The sequence below is a fragment of the Merops nubicus genome, unplaced genomic scaffold, assembly GCF_000691845.1.
Source record: "Merops nubicus isolate BGI_N331 unplaced genomic scaffold, ASM69184v1 scaffold23793, whole genome shotgun sequence".
Classification (NCBI taxonomy): Eukaryota; Metazoa; Chordata; class Aves; order Coraciiformes; family Meropidae; genus Merops; species Merops nubicus.
Window position 1 is genome coordinate 68,303 of NW_008597291.1, and position 18,785 is coordinate 87,087.

An 18,785-nucleotide genomic window follows, 5' to 3' on the forward strand; every position below is an offset into this window, starting at 1 on the left:
TTCTGAAGCTAAAACTTGCACTGTAAATATGTATCAGATGTCTAGTAAAAAAACCCCACTTTGGGTTTTTTTGTTGTTCTGACCAAATTGTAATACAGTTGGATTTCCCCCCCCCCGTAACAGCAGTATTTGTTTGCAGTATCTTGTCCTCTTGCCAAATAGTTGCAATGGCAAAGCTTACCTGATTGATTAAAAGCAGCAGTGAGGATGTAGAATTCTCACTTGGCATCCTAAATGTAATACTGAGACCAAGTTGTTTATAATGGAGATATAGGCCCAGTTCTATTTTGGAGTCAATGCTTCAGGTTCTCTAAAATCTAGTTATCTGGATTGAGATTATTCTTGTATATGGAAAATATGCATGAAAATCTGATCTGGAAATACCATGCATTCATGTGCACAGCTCCTGGTTATTTATTAAGCAGCAGCTGTTTCAATTAAACATTTTACTTGCAGTCACAATGAAAAACATGGTAATAGTTTGACTCAGTAGAAATTTTAAAAAGCATATTAAATATTTAATCCAATTTTTTTTAGCTGATGGCTAAGTGAGGCATCTAGTGTGTATCATTGGTTGGTGATCACACAGGAACACTGCAGGGGTTCCTTTTCAATATGTAAATAAACTACTTTGTTCCTCCTGCTTATTCTGGGTGTAGAAAACTTGCTGATTTCATTGTAGTTGCAAGAGTAATTAAAAAATGGGGGTCAGCAGTGTAAAATGAGATATCTATAGATTGTTCTGATCCTTACATGTTCATTTAGTAACATAAAAAAAACCCTCAACTACCCTATTTTTAAGGAAACTAAAAGTCCATAGAATAGTAAGGTGAACTTTGTATACCAATATGCATATCCAAATAAGATAGCTGCTCATTTTCACTCATTCACTGTTTGTTTTTTTTTCTTTTTAAATTCTTGACAGGTTCTTTTACTGGCTTATGGTACTCTCTGATTTAGTGGCAGAAGGGTTAGGATGTCTGTATTTAGCTTAGCTCCACTTGTTTCTTTTCTAAATGTGGAGCACTTTGAGTAACATCACCACCATTTTGATACTGCAGGGTGTGTTATGGACTAAACATAGTTTTGTCCATACTACAACATGAGATTTCCCTTTTATTCTTGTTTTTCCACAGAGAGATGAAGATTCTCCTCTCCATACACACCCTCAAATTTTGTATTAATTTTTTTTGAACCAGATGCCCCCCGCCCCAGCTCATGCACAAAACCACAGTGATGTGTTTGGAGTAGGAATCGCTGCTTCCCACCTTTTAGGTTCCATGTGTCATCGAGACATAAGCCAGGATCTGTTCTGCCAGCAGAAAATATGGGATACTCCTAGGCAGTTCAGTGGAGAGTGCCAGAAACCCGGGTCTTACCAGACAGTGTTAGCAGACTTCAAAGGATGCTCTGTGACTGAGCGTTGCTTCCTGTGCTGTAACAGTGAGGCGTCCAGAACGTACTGAGCGTGCTTCCCAGTCTGTCAGGATGGCTTGGAAGGTAAAGAGGAAGGATCAGCATTGTCTGTATAATCCAATGCTTAATAAAAAGTGAAATAAGTTTTAGGATGAGTGGGAAACGTATTGCAGTCCTGTTTTACATATATGTGAGAGACTAGAAAACTTTTTTTTTTTCCCCACGACTGTGATTTTGATGACACCCACATTAAAAAAAAAATGCTGCAAACGTGTAGAAGTGGAGTCATGTAGTTAGATAGTAAGTGAATTATTGGCATGGGTCTTACTGAGTGTAACTTCCTGTCCTCCCAGAGAAACCCAGTATAACAAACAGTGGCAAATTACTTCACTTAGGAGACCGCAGAGTTGCAATAGGTCTGCACCACTGTTTTGTGATGTGTCTTACAGCTGCAACATGGCACCAAGCTTCCTAGAATAAACCTGCACAAAATCTTCTCTCTGCTGTCTTGGGAGTGATTTTAAGATGAACCACCAAGCAGATTTTGTGATTTTAAGTATTTCATTCACGAGTATTTGAGAGATGAACAGCTTTGTGGTATCTAAGCAAAATTCAGCCATGCTTCATGTAAAGATGGTAACAAATGTTCTCTCTGACAAAGTACAAACTGATCAGATGGGATATTTTAAAAAGCCATATATCACTAACTGCCTTTTTATGTCTTGCTCTGTAAGAAGAAATAAGAATATGAGAGGAGTGGTTTATTTCAGTCTGCCAGTGAAATTACAGTGAAATGGATTTACAAATAAGTAAACAAAATACTTTGCTTGAATTTGTTACCACATTTAAAAAGTCAGAAGTGTAGAGCGCTCTGGGTTGGCTTTTGCTTTTTTTTAACTTTTTTTTTTTTTAACAGAATTTTAATAGACTTATATTAACTGTTTGGAAAAAATGCAACAAAAATACTCAGCTTCTCTCTTTATCTTCTTTACAGGAGTAGCTCTATTTTAATTTAGTTGTGTTGTATTTTAATTTCCTTTATAAAGTATTTTGAGAATTGTAGGTGAGCTTTTTTTATAGAAGAACAGCTATTTACTGGCAGGGATTTGTGTTGGATTTATTGTAGGGTAAGATAACTTTTCTTTGCCAGCTGTTAAGAACAACTTCAACAGTATAATATATTTTTCCGGGGAAAATTGATTTCTTTATAATTCCATCTGAGCCATATTGGACTAACCAGAAGCCTGGAGGCTTAACGTGCTGCTTGAGAAAGTACAGCTTTTCATTTTACAGGAAGCCTGTGCCCTCTGACAATTTATGGACTAGGCATGGCTGTAGTCAAGCCTCTGTAGGTTTTAAATGGTGAAAGATGAGTAGGAAAAATTTTATCTGTGATCCTGTCTTGGGCACCCAAAGTTAATATTGTTCCATCTCACTAAGATGTGTTAAACAAACCATCTACAAAGATCAGATTTATTTAGCCATTATTGAATTACTCCAGCTCCTGTAAAATACGAGGCTAAAGCACACTAAAAGGTGATTTTGTAAATAAAGCCCATTCCATTTCTTTTGTATAAACAGAGCTTAGTGTCACAGATTGATGCATTTGTATGCTGCAGTTGTCTCGTGACTGAAGTACACCAAATAAGGTCTCAAAATAGAGAGTGTTTAGCTTTCCAGGTACTGAGTGAGATCATCAAGTGGTCAGATGAGGGTTTTTTTTGTCTAAATCTTGCCTGATAGCAAAGCTTTTCTGAAAAGTTAAAGATACAGGAAGTATTTGCTGTTATGTTCAGTCATTAGAGAATATGCTGTTGATTCTATTTCATACCAGTTCCAAAAGTCATAAATTTGAATTGATAATTTGGAAAAATGCAATTGTGTCTCCTGTACAAGAAGAGACAGTTGTGTTGAGTAGAATTTTTTTGTAGGAATTCCCAAAGTTGTTACACAAATGATGCATTTAAATTTATGTTTTAAAGTAATGTCCTTGCTGATCAATAACTGGCATTGGTTGTTGTATTAGTTTACATAACCATGGTAGTATGAGAGGCATTTGTAGCATTGGTCCCTCTAAAATAATGCAAGAACTGCTTCTATTTCCACTGAAATAAAAATAATTGATGGAAATTTACAGAGTCCAGATATTCAGATGAGTCTCTGCACCCTACAGTGAAGTAGCGCTAAATGCCCTATTAAAAATTTCCCACATGGTATGTATATGACTAGTCAGCTTATGTTTACAGCTTGCATTCAAGTAACAGAATGCACAAAGATTTGGAGGTATAATTTAGAATTTGGAGTGGGTGAAGTTTTCTGGGTTTGGGTGAGGCCTGCCTGGGAGCCACAAGTACAGCTGGTGTATAGCTCGGTGCAGGAACACCAGTTTGTCTGTTCATTGTTGGGACTGGACTTCAGGGTGGAATCAAGGTTGGTTGCAAGGACATAAAAGCTGATTGTTTCCTGCAGTAATGGATTCAGCTTCAATTTTCCATCCAGTTTGAAAGAAAAAAGAGTTAAAACTGTAACATTTTTCATGTTTTTCGATCGGTTATAATAGTTTGATTTTTTTTAATGATGTTTTAATACATTAACATAATTTAATTTATATTTTAATGTTATGTATGAAACTTGATCCAATTTTATTTAGGTAGCAGAAGGTGTGTGGGTATGAGTTTTGGCCTAGGAATATGATCTGGGACTACCAAATTGAGATTATTTGCTCTTGGAAATGAGAGTCTGTTGCCATGCCACACTTAACTGTAAAGCACAGAGCAAGTTTTACAGTCTGATCATAAGCAGATTTTCAGCTCTGTCATAACAAAACTCCCATTTGGGTTGAGGAGGTAATACAAGACACCACGCCAGCATGAAGCTCAGTTTCTCTGGTTACTAAGCAGACCAGCCAATCTTTTGTCAAATGAAGAGGATTACACCTGTCTTACAGGTGCCAAGCGCTACCTTTATAATTAGTGATCCCACTGCGGCAGGGTATGGGCAGGCTGCTTTCCTCTGAGTGGTCAAGGGACTTCATAGCCCTGTTTCAGGTCCCTTAAGCTGCTGAGGCTGTGGTTAATAGCAGCACCATACCTGCTTAAATGTACAGCGCTTACTGGAATTCAGTGAGACACATCACGGAGGTTCCAAAGACTCCTCCTGAAAATTTAGCCCAAGTGCTTGATACCTCTTTATTCTGAACAGGGATTGTATTATCATAACTCTGCTCCTTACTAAAGATGCCAGAGACTTGAGCAGGCTCTGTGAACTTTTGAGAGCAGCTTGGGTTTTTTTTCTGCAGACACACACTTAACACTGACATTCAGTGTACTCAGTGAGACTTGTAAATTCACACTTCTTAGTATTTTATTTTTTACAGGTTAGTTCAGTTAAGCTAGACATCTTGTTTATAATAGCTTCTTGCTTGGTGGCAGCCTAATGACATAAAAGAGACGAGCTGCAGAGCAGTCAGGCAATACTTGATTACCTTCTTTAGAAAGAAGGAAAGTTTAAGTAGAAACTGGTAAATGAGCATTGCCATGGCAAGTCTGCAAAAACACTACTCCTTCCCTTCTCCTTCTGACAAATCCAAAGAACTGGTACTGCTTTGTTCACCAGAATACACCTCACGCAACTTCTCCTTTCATAGTGGGTCCACATTTTTACAAAATTTCTACTAAGATTTTCATAAGCTGTAAATTATTACTGACTAAAATGAAAGTTAAGGTGAGCCAGTAAGTGCTGCTTAAATTCCCTTACCTTACATCTTGAACTGCTTCACGGAATGAGTCCTGTACAGGATGACAGGATTTCAGCTAAAATGTCAGGCTGTGAAGCGATCACAAAGGAACACAAGAAAGCATCTCTGCTAGAGCCCCTGACACTTTGAGATGGCTGCATCTCTGTAATTACATGAGTCATGTAATCAAGCATGGAAAACAGTTCACATGTATTTTGCCTTTTAGATTACTTGTTTTTCCCAGAAGAGTAGTTAGCTGTTGAACTAGACTCTAATCAAAAGCATGTATAATAATAATAATCAGGGGAGAGAGGCTGAACGATGGAAGGGAAAATTTATGAAGTGGGGGGGAGCAAAAGCAGGTGAGACCGTGGAGGAAAGCAGAGATCATAGTTGTGGTTTGTCTAGCAAGGATGAGAGCCTGAGTGGAATTTTCTCTGTTCTTTCACATCTTCCTTTCGCCTATTCCCAAACAGTAATTGTTGCTGTTTTGCATGGTGTAGTTGTATTGTTGTATGCTATATCTCCCTGCTTCATATGACAATAACAATAATGAAATAAAGCTAACAAAAAGTCAAGACAGCCTAAATAAATTGCTTTTCTACAATCCAATTTTAGATATATAATGCTACAGCTTTCACTGAAGAACAAGCAATTGTCAGGACGCAAGAAAACTAGTTTTAATGAGTTTATATGGATTATTATGCAAAGTTTCCCATACAGTAACTTTCCAAATCAGTTAAGTCACTCAAGCAGTTTTATTCCATTTTTTTTTAAATAACTGCCCTTGCAGTGATTTACACATACTTTAAAAACACAGTTGAGGTGTTAATAGCAAATTGAATTAATTTTCTCTGAATTTGAAATTGTATTTTAGTTTTCTAAGAAAAAGGAAGGTAAAACTTTTCTGACCATTTCTAGGCTGTCCACATAACCTTATTATTACAACACTTGTTGGTTTTCTTCTGTTTCTCTATCGCTTATTGACTTCTATTTTCCGTAATTTTGTTTGAGCTAGGAACATCTCTTTTGATCTATGATGTCTCTAGCATACTTCTGGGCATAATTATAATCGTAAAAGTCTTTGAAACCTTTCCACCTGATGTCTTGCTGTCACTAAAGTTGAGATGTTCTATACTGGCACCATAAAAAAAATATTAAAGTCTTTTTTTAGCCTTCAAATACTTAGAAAATAATAAAAACAACTAAACAAGACTGCAGTTTATGTCCTTGTAGCATACAAAAATATCTGTTTCATTGCAATATCTTAAATTCTCCCTTAATCTCTCAAACCCCTATGAATAAAGCGTTGGATTACCAAGTAATACCCTTCATCACAAGGAATTAGGCACTTTAGACTTAGGCTCCCTCTAAACCATTGCATTAGGAGAGATGTTGCTGACGTCATATCTTCCCAGTTGCCATTGACTCACATGGTGCCTTCCCTCACCCTTTTAAGATCTTGCTGAGATCAAATGTGTCCCTCATGATTCTCTTAATTCTCTTTCTGGGTGGCTTTGTGGAACTAGCATGGTTTTGCAGCTAAGAGACAAGGTAGGAAACTTAGTTATTGTTTGTGTGCGTACCACTGAGTCTATAAGGGAGCTTTAGCAAACTCTGTGATCTCCTTCATTGATAACATTAATAAATTAAGAAAATGTTTTACCTGCAGGAGGAATGTTTTTAATTAGGGCCTTGATGTGCTGATGTCTGTCTGCAATAAGCAAGAATTTAAAGGGCATTATCTCATGATTGCCTCCTCCCTTTTCCTCCAGCTATTGTATTTTAATACTTGCTGTGGTACCAGATTTTTGTACTTCTGTATCATCATGAGAATCCTATTAGAATTTGTAGAATAAAACAGATGGAATGCATTTTTTGTACTCAAAGCCCTATTGCCTCCTCACTTCAACTGGCTAGCAATGAGGAATGCAGCTGGCACGTGATTAAAAACCGTCCAGCAAATCCCTGAGTTTCAAAGGTACTATTATTATTTAAGGCAGAGGAAGTGTAGGAGTCACTAGCCTTGAACCATCTGTCAGTCCATAGTCTTTACAAAGAATTACATTCTTGCTAAATAGTTAAAACAGACCTCAGTCTGAACCAATTTGCTTTGTGACACTTGCTGTGCAATCTTACCCCATGAAAGGATTTGTGATTGCATTCACTTTTCCTCCTTTTTTTACTAATACACTTGATACTAGGTTGGCTCTACAGTAAACATGGATTCCTTTGATTTCATATGTCCCTATAATCTGGGTAATTGTTTTTGTCAAGCCATTTTAGCTGTGCATTTTATAGTTTCCTGGACAGATGTTTATCATGTAGATTCTTGATGCTGCTGTCCATAACAGAGCTGGCATGAATTGTGTCAGATTGAATTTTTTTTTTTACTTCATCACATCATGTAGCATGCGTTGACTACTCTATTTACAAAATTGTCACTCGATGTCGTGTTTCTCTTGTAGTTGTAACACCCTGTCATCATATACTTAAGAAAATACTTATCTGTGGAAGCCCTAATTAGACAAATTGTTATGGATCTGTGGTTCTGCATTTTCCTCTGGTGTGTTATTTTAAAATAGTAAAAGTCAAATTGACCTTATTGTCTCAACACAACTTCAGCTTTCACCAGAAAGCCTGCAAGTTGGAATATAAGGTTTGCAGTTTGTCCTCACTGCACATACTCCAAACAACAGTGTTTTCTTTACCCTTGGCACTGTTGTAAACAAGAACCTTTCTGGTGTGCTGAGTGATTACGTAAATAGACAGGGCTTTTATAAAGTGTTTTAAGCATGCAATAGAACAGAATAACTTCATTACAGGTTTTTTTTTCAGTAATTACGTAAATTGACAAGTTTAAAGTTTGGGGGTTTTTTTGTTTGTTTTTTTTTTTTTTTCCTAGCGGATAGGTAGATGCCAGAGTCTCTTGAATATTCTTACTAAAGAGTCCTAAAAATTATTCAGGAACACAAATTTGCTAGGCTTTCCCTTATTACCAACATCCCAATATGCCATTTTCAATGAGGAAATGCCAAGCATTTTGTTATTTGGCACTTGACTAGTCACTCATTTATTTAAACTCAAGCATGTTGCATAAGATTGTGAAGGTTATACTAAGACAATAATGGAAAACAAGAAAATAACCTCCCTTGATCCAGCCTTCCCACCTTCCCAATTTTCATCTAAATAGTACCATCAGGGCAAAAATACACAGGACTCTATATGCTGTTAAACATAATTGACTGCCCGGGCTTGGCAAAACATGCAGCTGGCTGTGAGCAGTTGCAGGGCTGTTATTCTTGCACTCAGCAGGCTAGGTGTGTGTTGCTGCAGTAAAACAGCTCACTTTTCTTCTATCTCCCGCCCCCTTTATTTTCAGTCAGGTTTTGGCAATCTTTTCCTGATATCAGTACATGCATATTTATTAGGCATCATTTTCTGTTTTAAAGATTCTATGTCAGATCTCTAAAATACAGCTTTTCCTGTGTGCTCAGAATACAGTAGTTAAAAGCCATTTTCCATTGTGGTACTGCCATCCTTCTTAATGCATGCACTTAATGACTTCCTTCTCTGTAGTATTTGGGTACCAACTATTTGGTTTCACTTCTGAAAGTCTTTTTTTCTCAATTTGAGGATTTGATTCCTATCTCCAGTTTTTGTTACCAGCCTCTGTCACCTACTTACTGGATTTTTCAGACTAATGCTTGCTTGCTTGCCCCAGGGTTGCCTTTTGCTTCTGGGAAGAAATATCTGCAAACCTATCTCATCTTCGTCTGTTCCTTTATTAAAATTCTTCTTTGCCATGGTGCCTAACAAAAATGTATGGCTGCAAATCTGACGTGCTGTGACTACTCTTAGTCCTGCTGATAAGGAAGTCTAGACTGAAGGAAAAAGTTTCTTGCAGTTAATAAACAAAAAATGTGTGGTAAAAAGGAAGCTAGTTAAGCCAGGTACTTTAATGCCTTACTTAGTGCTTCTGATCTGTACAGGGTGTGTCAGCAGTCTGGCATTGCACACGTACCACAACTGAAAATATGAGGCAGTAGGAACATAGATCAGTTGCAAGGGCTTGAAGAAGCAGAAATGTAAAAAGTGAGAGAAAATGAATTGCATTTTTATTCTGATTCTAAGGCGGCATTGCTTTGTAAAACTGTTATTTCTCTTTTTTGTGTCCCATATCATGGTTTTATTTGACAGAAATACAAATGCCCTCTGTCTCTGGGAACCCTGCAGAACATTTAAAATACACATCAAACTACTATTTCCTTAATATTGGCTCCCTGAGAACCCTAAATTTTAATTGAACTTATGCCAATAAGTATTCTTATGTAATTTTCATCTCCCCAAGATGTCAAAAATAAAGAGGGGTTTTGAAGCATGGTCCAGTGTATATCCTCTCATTTGCTTACTTGGTGAATAGCTTTTATATAGTGCTGCCTAATATTACTTACATTCTAGGTTTGAAACATACATTCTGCCTTTATCAGTCACCCAGCTTTGCTCCTCTTACTGGGTAATGTCACAGTTCCAGTTTATGGAGTGTGATATTAATTGGTGATGCTGTTTGCAAGGTTGACAAAGTTTGATTAATATCAGTACTTCATAAAAACCCCATGACATTTCATATTATCAAAACCCATGTTAAAACCTCAACTTACTGGAAGTTGTTAAGATTACTTAAATTACTTTTAAAAAGCTGTAGGTATACTGCACCAAGCTTTTTAAATAAAATCAGCCCCCTCACATTTGATGTCTTTGTTTAATCATAACATCTGCTACATACCTATGGTCAGAATTTTCCAACTAGTAAGACAACTTTTAAAAGATGATGTCTGTGTTCAGAGGAAGGACGTGAAACTGTTTTTCTTGTTATATTAGTATTGTTTCCTTCAAAGCTGAAAATTTGAATTTAAAAACAATGTTAATTATGATTAAATTATATTTTGCTGAAGTATTCACTAGATGTAAGAAGCCTTTACTAGAAAATCATATCAGGAGTTTTTGTGGGCTGTAGCTGAATGATATTGAACTGCAGCTTGAAATAAATAATTAATATTAAATACCTAAATTTTAAGGCCAAGTAGTTTGCCTTACAAAAATTTGAAACCGTATTCAACCATATAAAGAGTACTTTTAAGTAAACTCATTTTGTTTTGCAGTGCAGCAAAGCAAACAATATAGCAAGGAAATGTTTTTTGCTCTTAAATACAAGGTGTGTTTGCTACTGTAGCTCCATCACATTGTATCACTGTGGGTTTTCTGATTTTCAAGGACTTCAGCAATTCAGGCAAATTTAACTTCAGTGGTAAAATACTAGACATAATAGTCTTCTAGAGCAGCCTAGAGATAACTGCTAAACATGTATTTGCAAGGTTCTGAAAACAGCTAATATAAATAAATATAAATATTAGTGTGAATGGATTATAAAATAAAAGAATCTCCAAACCATATTTCTCAATGTAAGGCCTAAAATTCGTAATAGAAATGTGTTTCATGACAACCTTAGTCATGGGCATTAAATGTTCAATGCCCTGATTTTATTTGCCCAAATACCAGTCCCTTGTTAGAGTTGCCCTAGATCCATAGTCTTTAACAGGCTATCAAAATTGCTAAATTCAACAAAAAAGGGAAATCATTTAGACAGTGAGGCAAAATAAATCCACTTTAAATTTTTAATAACAGTTACATATGTTTTGTGTCTTGTTTTTACAGATTTCCTTTTTGCCTCCAGTGTGTTCCATTATGGCAGCCTCCAGTGAACAATGACATACTTTGACAGATACAGATGCCAAACAAAAACAGTGGCCTTGTTTCATTTTTACTCCAAGACAGTGAAATGGTGCTCTTCAAGTTTTGTTATTGACTCTCACTGGAAAACACCAAACTCCTGACTGGACCTTTTTTCCCCAGCACTCTCCCGGTGTTCTTATGGATGCTTGACACAGTGACATCATGTAGTAGGCCCTGAAGTGTTGTCATAATTAAGTTGCAATGGTTTTGTACACTTCCCCATTTCCCAACAGCTTTCTGTCAGTTCTGCATTCTTTTTCCTGGGGCCTGATTTTCCCATGCTACTGGTTAGCAGATAGGCTTGTGGCCTCTTTTGTTCCTACCACCTATGAAAAACGTCAGAGAGCAGATGACCCATGCTATTTCCATGCACTCTGCATCATTATTACCACTCCCATCTACTTGGCACTGTTGGTAGCCTCTCTCCCTTTTGCTCTGATTGGCTTCTTGTTATGGTCTCCACTGCAGTCAGCCAGAAGGCCATACATCTACTCCAGGCTAGAAGACAAGAACCATGCCAACGGAGCCACGCTGCTCACCGAATGGAAGGCTGCAGGGAACGGGAAAAGCTTCTGCTTTGGCAGCGCCAACGTTTGCCTGCTGCCAGATTCGCTGGCAAGATTTAATAATGTTTTCAATACACAGGCTAGGGCTAAAGAGATTGGCCGGAGGATCCGAAATGGGGCAAGCAGACCACAAATCAAAATATATATAGATTCTCCTACCAACACATCTATCAGTGCAGCCAGTTTTAGCAGCTTGGTCTCCCCCCAGGGTGGCGACAGCACTAATCGTGCTGTTAATGCTGGCATCAAAAGGACAACATCAATGGAGTATAAAGGAGACAATTCTGGCTCAAACAACAGTGAGGATAGTAGAGAAGATAAAGGTGGAGCTGGAGAGCCAAATGAGGGAGAAGAAAACAGTTGCATTGTCCGCATTAACGGAGAGGATAATGGCCACATGTCAGACACAGAAACAGATACCATCAATTGCCAGGCTCATTCGGGTGGCCCAGCAGAGCCGTCCCTGGAAGGTGACGCAGAGATCTCAAAAACACCTAACCACAAACAAAAAGAAGGAGATTCTGGGAGTTTAGACAGCTACTCTGCCTCACGAGAGTCCTTAGTTAAAGTTCGCGTTGGAGATGGCATGGTGGACCAAAGCACTGTCAACAACAAGCTCCTCTACAAAGCTTCAATCATGAAGAAGACTTCAGTGCGGAAAAAGAAACATACAGATGAGACCTTTGATCATGAGATCTCTGCTTTCTTCCCTGCCAACTTGGACTTTCTGTGTTTGCAGGAAGTGTTTGACAAAAGAGCTGCGGAGAAATTGAAAGAGCAGCTTCATCACTATTTTGAATACATTCTCTATGATGTTGGGGTTTACAGTTGCCACGGCTGCTGTAGCTTTAAGTTTGTGAACAGTGGTCTACTTTTTGCCAGCCGCTATCCTGTTATGGATGCTGCCTATCACTGTTACCCCAACGGAAGAGGAACGGACTCCTTGGCTTCCAAGGGAGCCTTGTTTCTCAAGGTAAGAGCCTTTTTTAAGACATAAATATTGATTCCATTTATGTGACAAATTATAACGTGGCACTATTTCTCTTAGTCATTTCTGTTAGAGTTCAAACAGGCAATACTGAGATCTAGATTCCCTGATACAACCTATATATAGGTTCTGTGGCCTAGATACTGTGTTGAAGTGATGGATGTGCAAGAAGTAATGAGAGATTTTTGGAGGTAGAACTTAAGCAGAATTTCAAGTGTCAAAATTTGAAGTAGTTTTCATGTAACTTTAGTTTCTTGTTCACAGAAATCTCTGTAATATAATGCACAAATTCTAAGCTTTGCAACATGAGTGTATTACAATGGGCATTAGTGGTGGAAACCAGCTTATTCGTGTATTGTGCTTTTGTAGGAATCAAAAGACAAAAGTCTAACTAAAACTCTAGTACAGTAAAACTCAAAAGAAATGCAATTAAATGTATGACTGTCCCTTGCTCTTGGTTGCAAAAGAATTAAGGAGAGATACGAAGAAGAGTAAATAAACAAACAAAAAAAAATAAACACAAAAAAACCCAAGCCTGGGCCACTGGAGAGCACAGAGCTTTTGTGCCTTATTAACACAGTTTACAAATTAACTGAGGTAGTGAGAACAGGAATCCTGGGGTTGTATGTCTGTAAATCATGGAAAGCAGAAATAAGTCTCCATGCAATGATTTGCTTTTCCAAGGCTAATGGCTGTTCATGCTTAACTCTTGGGAGAATCTGTCTTCTTCATAAACTGGAAACAGGCTTTTCTGATTCATGATTAATCAAGAGCCAAAACTTTGTGCAGAGATTCAAATCTGTAGACACAAACCTAGACAGATCTGAAAATTGCCTAGAACAGTGGATTTCAGATTTTGCAATTTTTGTCACAGTTTGGAATGGGTTTCACTAATTAAACCCTAAACTTTTTCGCATGCTAGCAAAATACATCAATCAGGTGCTCAAATTATAGGTACCTGCTAGTTTACCCATATCTGAATACAGGTTTCCAAAAACAGGACCTAAGCTTTCTATACAGTGCTCCTACATCTTTATAAACAGCTGAAGTTTATTTTTTTCAGCATGCAAAAAATGAAAATACAAATTGTGCAGTATAACTATTACCAGGGTCACAAAGACTACCCTTCAACGTAGGCATATATTAGGAATTAAGAGATTAAAACCAATCTGCTTTCAGCTGCCCAGTGCTGAGTCATTGGTTTGCTACCTGCTAGGCAGGCCACAGTGTCTCCGTTTCCCTTGCAGAAAATTAAGCCTCTTTACAAAATTCCACTGGGATGATGAACTTAATTATGGATTCAAGTTGTTAAATAATGTTACAGTTGAGCAGGGAATAGGGACCAATTATTATAAAGACTCGAAGACGACTACATTCTTTTAAATATGACAGAGTTGTGGCCCAGCTACAAGACCATTTTTCCTCATGTCTGTATCATTCTGACCTACAGTTCTTTATACCAAAAATCTTTTTCATTCAGAGTTAAGTCTACAATGACACGAAATTACTTTCTTAGTTGTACATTAAATGATCACTGATCATTTCTTTCTTTGACAAAAAAATTAAAAAATGTAGGACTGATCTGTTTAATTGTTACTTTGAAACAAAGTATGTTTGAAGGTTGATTTTCCTGATGGTTGCTCAATCAGCAATTGAGTTTGTGTGGACTCCAGAGATAAAAGCTACATACAGCAAGTAAAAGTCCAGTTTGTTTCTGAAGTCAGTGAAAATCAATCCATTAACTTCAGAAGTCCTGAGGTCTTACACTGGCATAGCAGCAGGCTAGCAAAGCATATTGTCACCATGCTTGGAAAGTGTTGCTCTAGCCAGTACTCTGCCATTCAAGTAGACCGGTCATATTGCTGCTTCTAGATAATTATTTTACTGGCTCTTACAATATTTTGTATGTATGTAATGCAACCCAGTCCTACATTAGAGTTTATCTTAGTATGGTTTCAGATATAGTTAAGAGAGACTTGCAGAACAAGAGTCTCCTAGTTGCTTTCCATTCAGTACTGGCATGGAGTTAAGTGTCTCTGTCATGTGCAGACTCTGTGGTTTTAGTTCCTGACTCCCATTGAAAGCAGGGTGTTGCCATTTCTGAAGTAGAAAAGACATCAACTGAGTTTTCTTTTGGAAGTACACTTGGAAAGACTGTTCCACTTGCATAGCTTCCACCTCCAAATAAAGGAGGAATTGCTCTCTAAGTTGCTTAAAAAAAAAAAAAAAAATCAAAAAGTTGTGAAAAGGAATTGAGAAGACTGCATATTTTGAAAATATGGATGAAATCACTTAATGTTTCCACTCATTAGGAAGATGAAGCCTTTATTCAAATCTTCCTGAACCTCAGGAAAGACCCAACATCTAAATTCAGAAGAATGTTCAGAGAAAGAAACTGGCTTTCTTTTAATGAGTACCATTTATATCCTTATTACAAATACAACTTTTCAGGAGATAAATTAAAGGTCTTAGAACTAAACATTTTAATGCAAGTTGAATTATTCTGAACAAAAAGGCAAAACTCTTTTGGGGAAACTGTGTTACACAATAGATCCCTACTGTACAAGTGCTTCGCTTGTACATTTTCCATTGCCCTGCTCTTCCCTGCCCTGCCTTCACCATCTAGATTGTAAAGTTCAGGTGGAGATCTGGAAGGATTTGAGAGATTTGCTTTGTCATACAGAGTTATTTTACCTGAGAGACTTACACAGCTCAAGTGTTATTACTAGAGTAGCTATAGTAACAATCAGCTCTACATACTGCTTTTAATTCACATGTATCAGAGTGCATAATAAAGAAAGGTCAGTATCTGCTTAATAGAAGGAAAAAATAAAGCGCAGGAAGGTAAAGTGATTCAATTGTGGCTTGACACCTGGGGTGTCACAACCAAAGAGAGGAGTTGGAAGTAAATTACACAGACTTAATACCGTTTCATGCTACTGATGTCATGCTACCTAACAGCTGTCTGGAGACCTGTGCAAAGGAATTCTGCTAGCCTAAGTCTGTTCTCTTCCTCAAGATGTCTGCCACAAAAGATGCTGCTGCTGGCATTCTCCTGGCAGTGATCAGACTGCTTTTTCCATCTGTATAGGCTGATGTTTTCCAGGTCAGCCTCCATGAAGGCGTGAGGGTGACTTTGTGTGAGTAGCTATTGTGTAAAGCCCATTTTCAGCATAACTGAGAGACTAATAGACATTCAGCACTTTGATCTCTTCAGACTCTAGCAATGTTTCTGTCTCCAGTCTGAGGGTCTCATTGGGATGTAAGAATGACCCAGTCATAGAAAAAATAGCATACAAGAAGGGGGAAAATGTCACTTACATCTAAGTGACAGTTGCATGCCTGAAGTGTTAAACCACTGTTCCTAGTTGCCACTAAAGGCTCGGAGGAGAAGTCAGACAATCTATAAATCAGCCAATCCATTTTCATACTTTGACAGTCTAGGCCCTTGGGACAGTCTGCCGTGACTCTCTGTTCCAGTACTGCATTTTACATTCATTTAAAATGCCAAAGAAATGAGCCCTCGAGTTTGCTTTGCAGGTTTTATAACTGCAGTTGTCTCTTACTGCTGCTCTGCTACAGAGGAGGGAAGTGGGACTCTGCTGGTGATTAGAACTAAAAAGTTGCCCTATATGTATCGATGTACCACATGATGCAGATTGCATCATTCTCAGTTACCCTGCAGCTGTTGGTTTGACACATACATAATTGTACTTCACAGTGGGTTTGATGCACTTCAAGGGAATTTCAAAATACGTGTCCCTTTCAGAAACTGGATGATGATTTTGCAGTCAAATCAAAGCTATCAGTGAGTGCTGAGCAGAAACTGTGTAATGCATTGCTTGTTCATAATTTACCAGGTTTCAAAATGTCACCACTCATCTTTAGAAAGAGGGATTGGTATATAGCCTTAGTAACAGTGTCTTTCAGGGATGCTGTGTAAGTTTTGCACAGTAGTGCAATAAACTGAGAAAACATCCTTAACTTGACTTGATGAGTTACTGAACTGGGGAGCTTGTTCTTATTTTTCCACATGTACCTATCTAATAACAAAATGTCACTCCTGCTGACAAATGTTGCCTCTCTCCTATGCTTAAATTGTAATAGCTATAACTGTAACACAAATCTAAGTCATACAAGACAGGTAAATGCATCCTTGTGCTAGTCAGGTGAATGAAAAAGGTATCATTCTGAAAATGGCTATTAACTGAGGAGAGGTCTTGGAGTGGTTTTCCTCCCACGGAGCTGGGAGATACAGAAGTATGTTGCACAGAAGGCTGTTCTTCCTACTGTTCTTGGTAGGAAATTATTCTGGGTTGTGGCATCTGCCCAGAGAGAGAATTTTAGCAAAAATAAGAATTCTTGCTTAAATCATGGTATGTGAACATAGAGCAAAAATAAAACCACATTCTGATGTGGGCAATTTGGAACAGCTAATAGTACTCTAACAAAATCACAAGGAAAAAATGTCTTGTGGTTTTTGCTAAATTTCCGAAAGGACTTGTGGTTAATTAACATTAATTCCTAAGCTTATTAACAGATTTACTTTTCAAATTCTCTGAAAGTTAATGCTGTTTTCAGGAAGTACAGTAATTGTGCAGAGAACATGTTATTATTCATTCCTTAAAGGAAACCTAGCAACCTTTGCTTCGTGTGCAAAGCCAAACTTGTTTTTGAAAGAGCTGATACAGTGCTAACAGATGGTAGAAGGAGCAGTAGCTCTCATTGTAGAAAGGCTTTGAAGCAGTTTTTAGTATTTGCTACTCTTGAGGTGCCTGCTTTGTATGCTAGAACGAGGGATCCCTGAATTAACCTCTGTGATTCTCCGTTTTGATATCACTGATGCAGATACGTTTGTAATTTAATTTAAGATGTCTTTACTGTTCCATGCCAACTTGCACGTGTGGTGGCTGAGAGCAACGAGGCAGCTTCTGCTACGCAGTCACACAGGAGACTGCAGGAAAGCCTTTTTACCTAAGGAATACGTGGAAAAGGGAACTGGCTGTTTTCTCACCCCTGTAAAAGATCATGTAGAGATTTCAGTGGTTAGATTTTCTTGATCAGTTGTCCTGTATCTACACTATACATCTTAAGATGTATAAAAGAAATGTCTAGTGCTGTTCATGAATTTGTTTAGATAACTCTAAAGCTGTGCCATTTAAGTCAGGAGGGTAACCTAAACATTTTCCACATGTTCAGTTTCTGCTGTAAAATGTTAATGCAGGAACTGGATGGAATCCAATAACCTGCCTGACACTTTCTTTTAAAAAGAGGAAAAAAAAAAATAATTAGAAGACTCTACCATGGCACTGTAGCATGTTCCTTCACTTTGATATAATTAATGTTATTAATCATGGCTTTTTCCTCTGTCATTAATGGGAACAAATTAAAACTGTTGCGCAGAATGAAATACAGGTTTGAGAGAACATAAGTTGTCGGCTTTATCCTCTTCAGGATAGGAAGAGCCCTTCATTCATGGCACCAATTTGCAGCCACTTTCCTTTACATACAAGCTTAACGAAGCTTTGCCAAATAACTAATTCTCCGAGTTCATGGAACAGTAATTGTTTTCATGTGGTAGGTGGGTAAAAACAGGATTCTGAAATAATCAAGTGCAAATGTGGCTAGAAAGAATTGTAGAGCACCAAACAGAATTTTGAGATGACCTCTGTAACACTTTAAACTTCTTTCATTTATTTACTATGCTTAAATGACACATTTATAATAATAAACAAATTTAACTGATGCATTTCCTTTAGAAGCTGCTATATAGCCCTGAAAACAAAAGGCAGAGCTGTCAAAGTACTACAAATATGACAGATATTTTTGCACTATGTCTAAGATAACCAAAAAACTACTCCAAAGAACACAAAGTATAGGAATAAAATACATCTTTCTTGGAAGTTACTGCTAATCCAAGTTGTCTCTGTAGGACAGGAATGTTTGAGTTATGAAGGTGAGTAGCTGCAAGTTTTCCCAGTCATCTTAACAGTGACAGGAATGAGGACTTGGGCACACAGTTGGACTGGCTATGCCAGTTAGTTTCTTGGTGTCAATTCTCCTGCCTGTCTGGGAAAATTGCTGAACTAGAAAAAAAAGTCCAACAGGAGTTGATACAATTTGGGAGATTACAGAAAAGTTGCACTGGAAAGAGAAACTATTTTCCATGTCTTTCTTTTCCTCGCTCTATTGTTTGCTCATTATATTTACACAGGATGTCTATTCCATACTGATATTCTCACAGTAGTTGAAACAGGGAGGTACAAATGGTGTGCTGTTACCAGCA

At 37.7% G+C, this 18,785-nt stretch overlaps 1 protein-coding gene across 1 annotated transcript in view; it reads left to right on the forward strand.

The window, feature by feature from the left end:
* Positions 1–11,146: 11,146 nt before the first annotated feature.
* The window catches only part of SMPD3 (sphingomyelin phosphodiesterase 3, neutral membrane (neutral sphingomyelinase II)), a 33,191-nt gene continuing 25,552 nt past the window's right edge, over positions 11,147–18,785 (forward strand). Inside the window, exon 1 of the mRNA XM_008936662.1 lies at positions 11,147–12,484. Within this exon, the coding sequence (XP_008934910.1) occupies positions 11,147–12,484 (1,338 nt within the window). The remainder of the gene's footprint in view (positions 12,485–18,785) is intronic.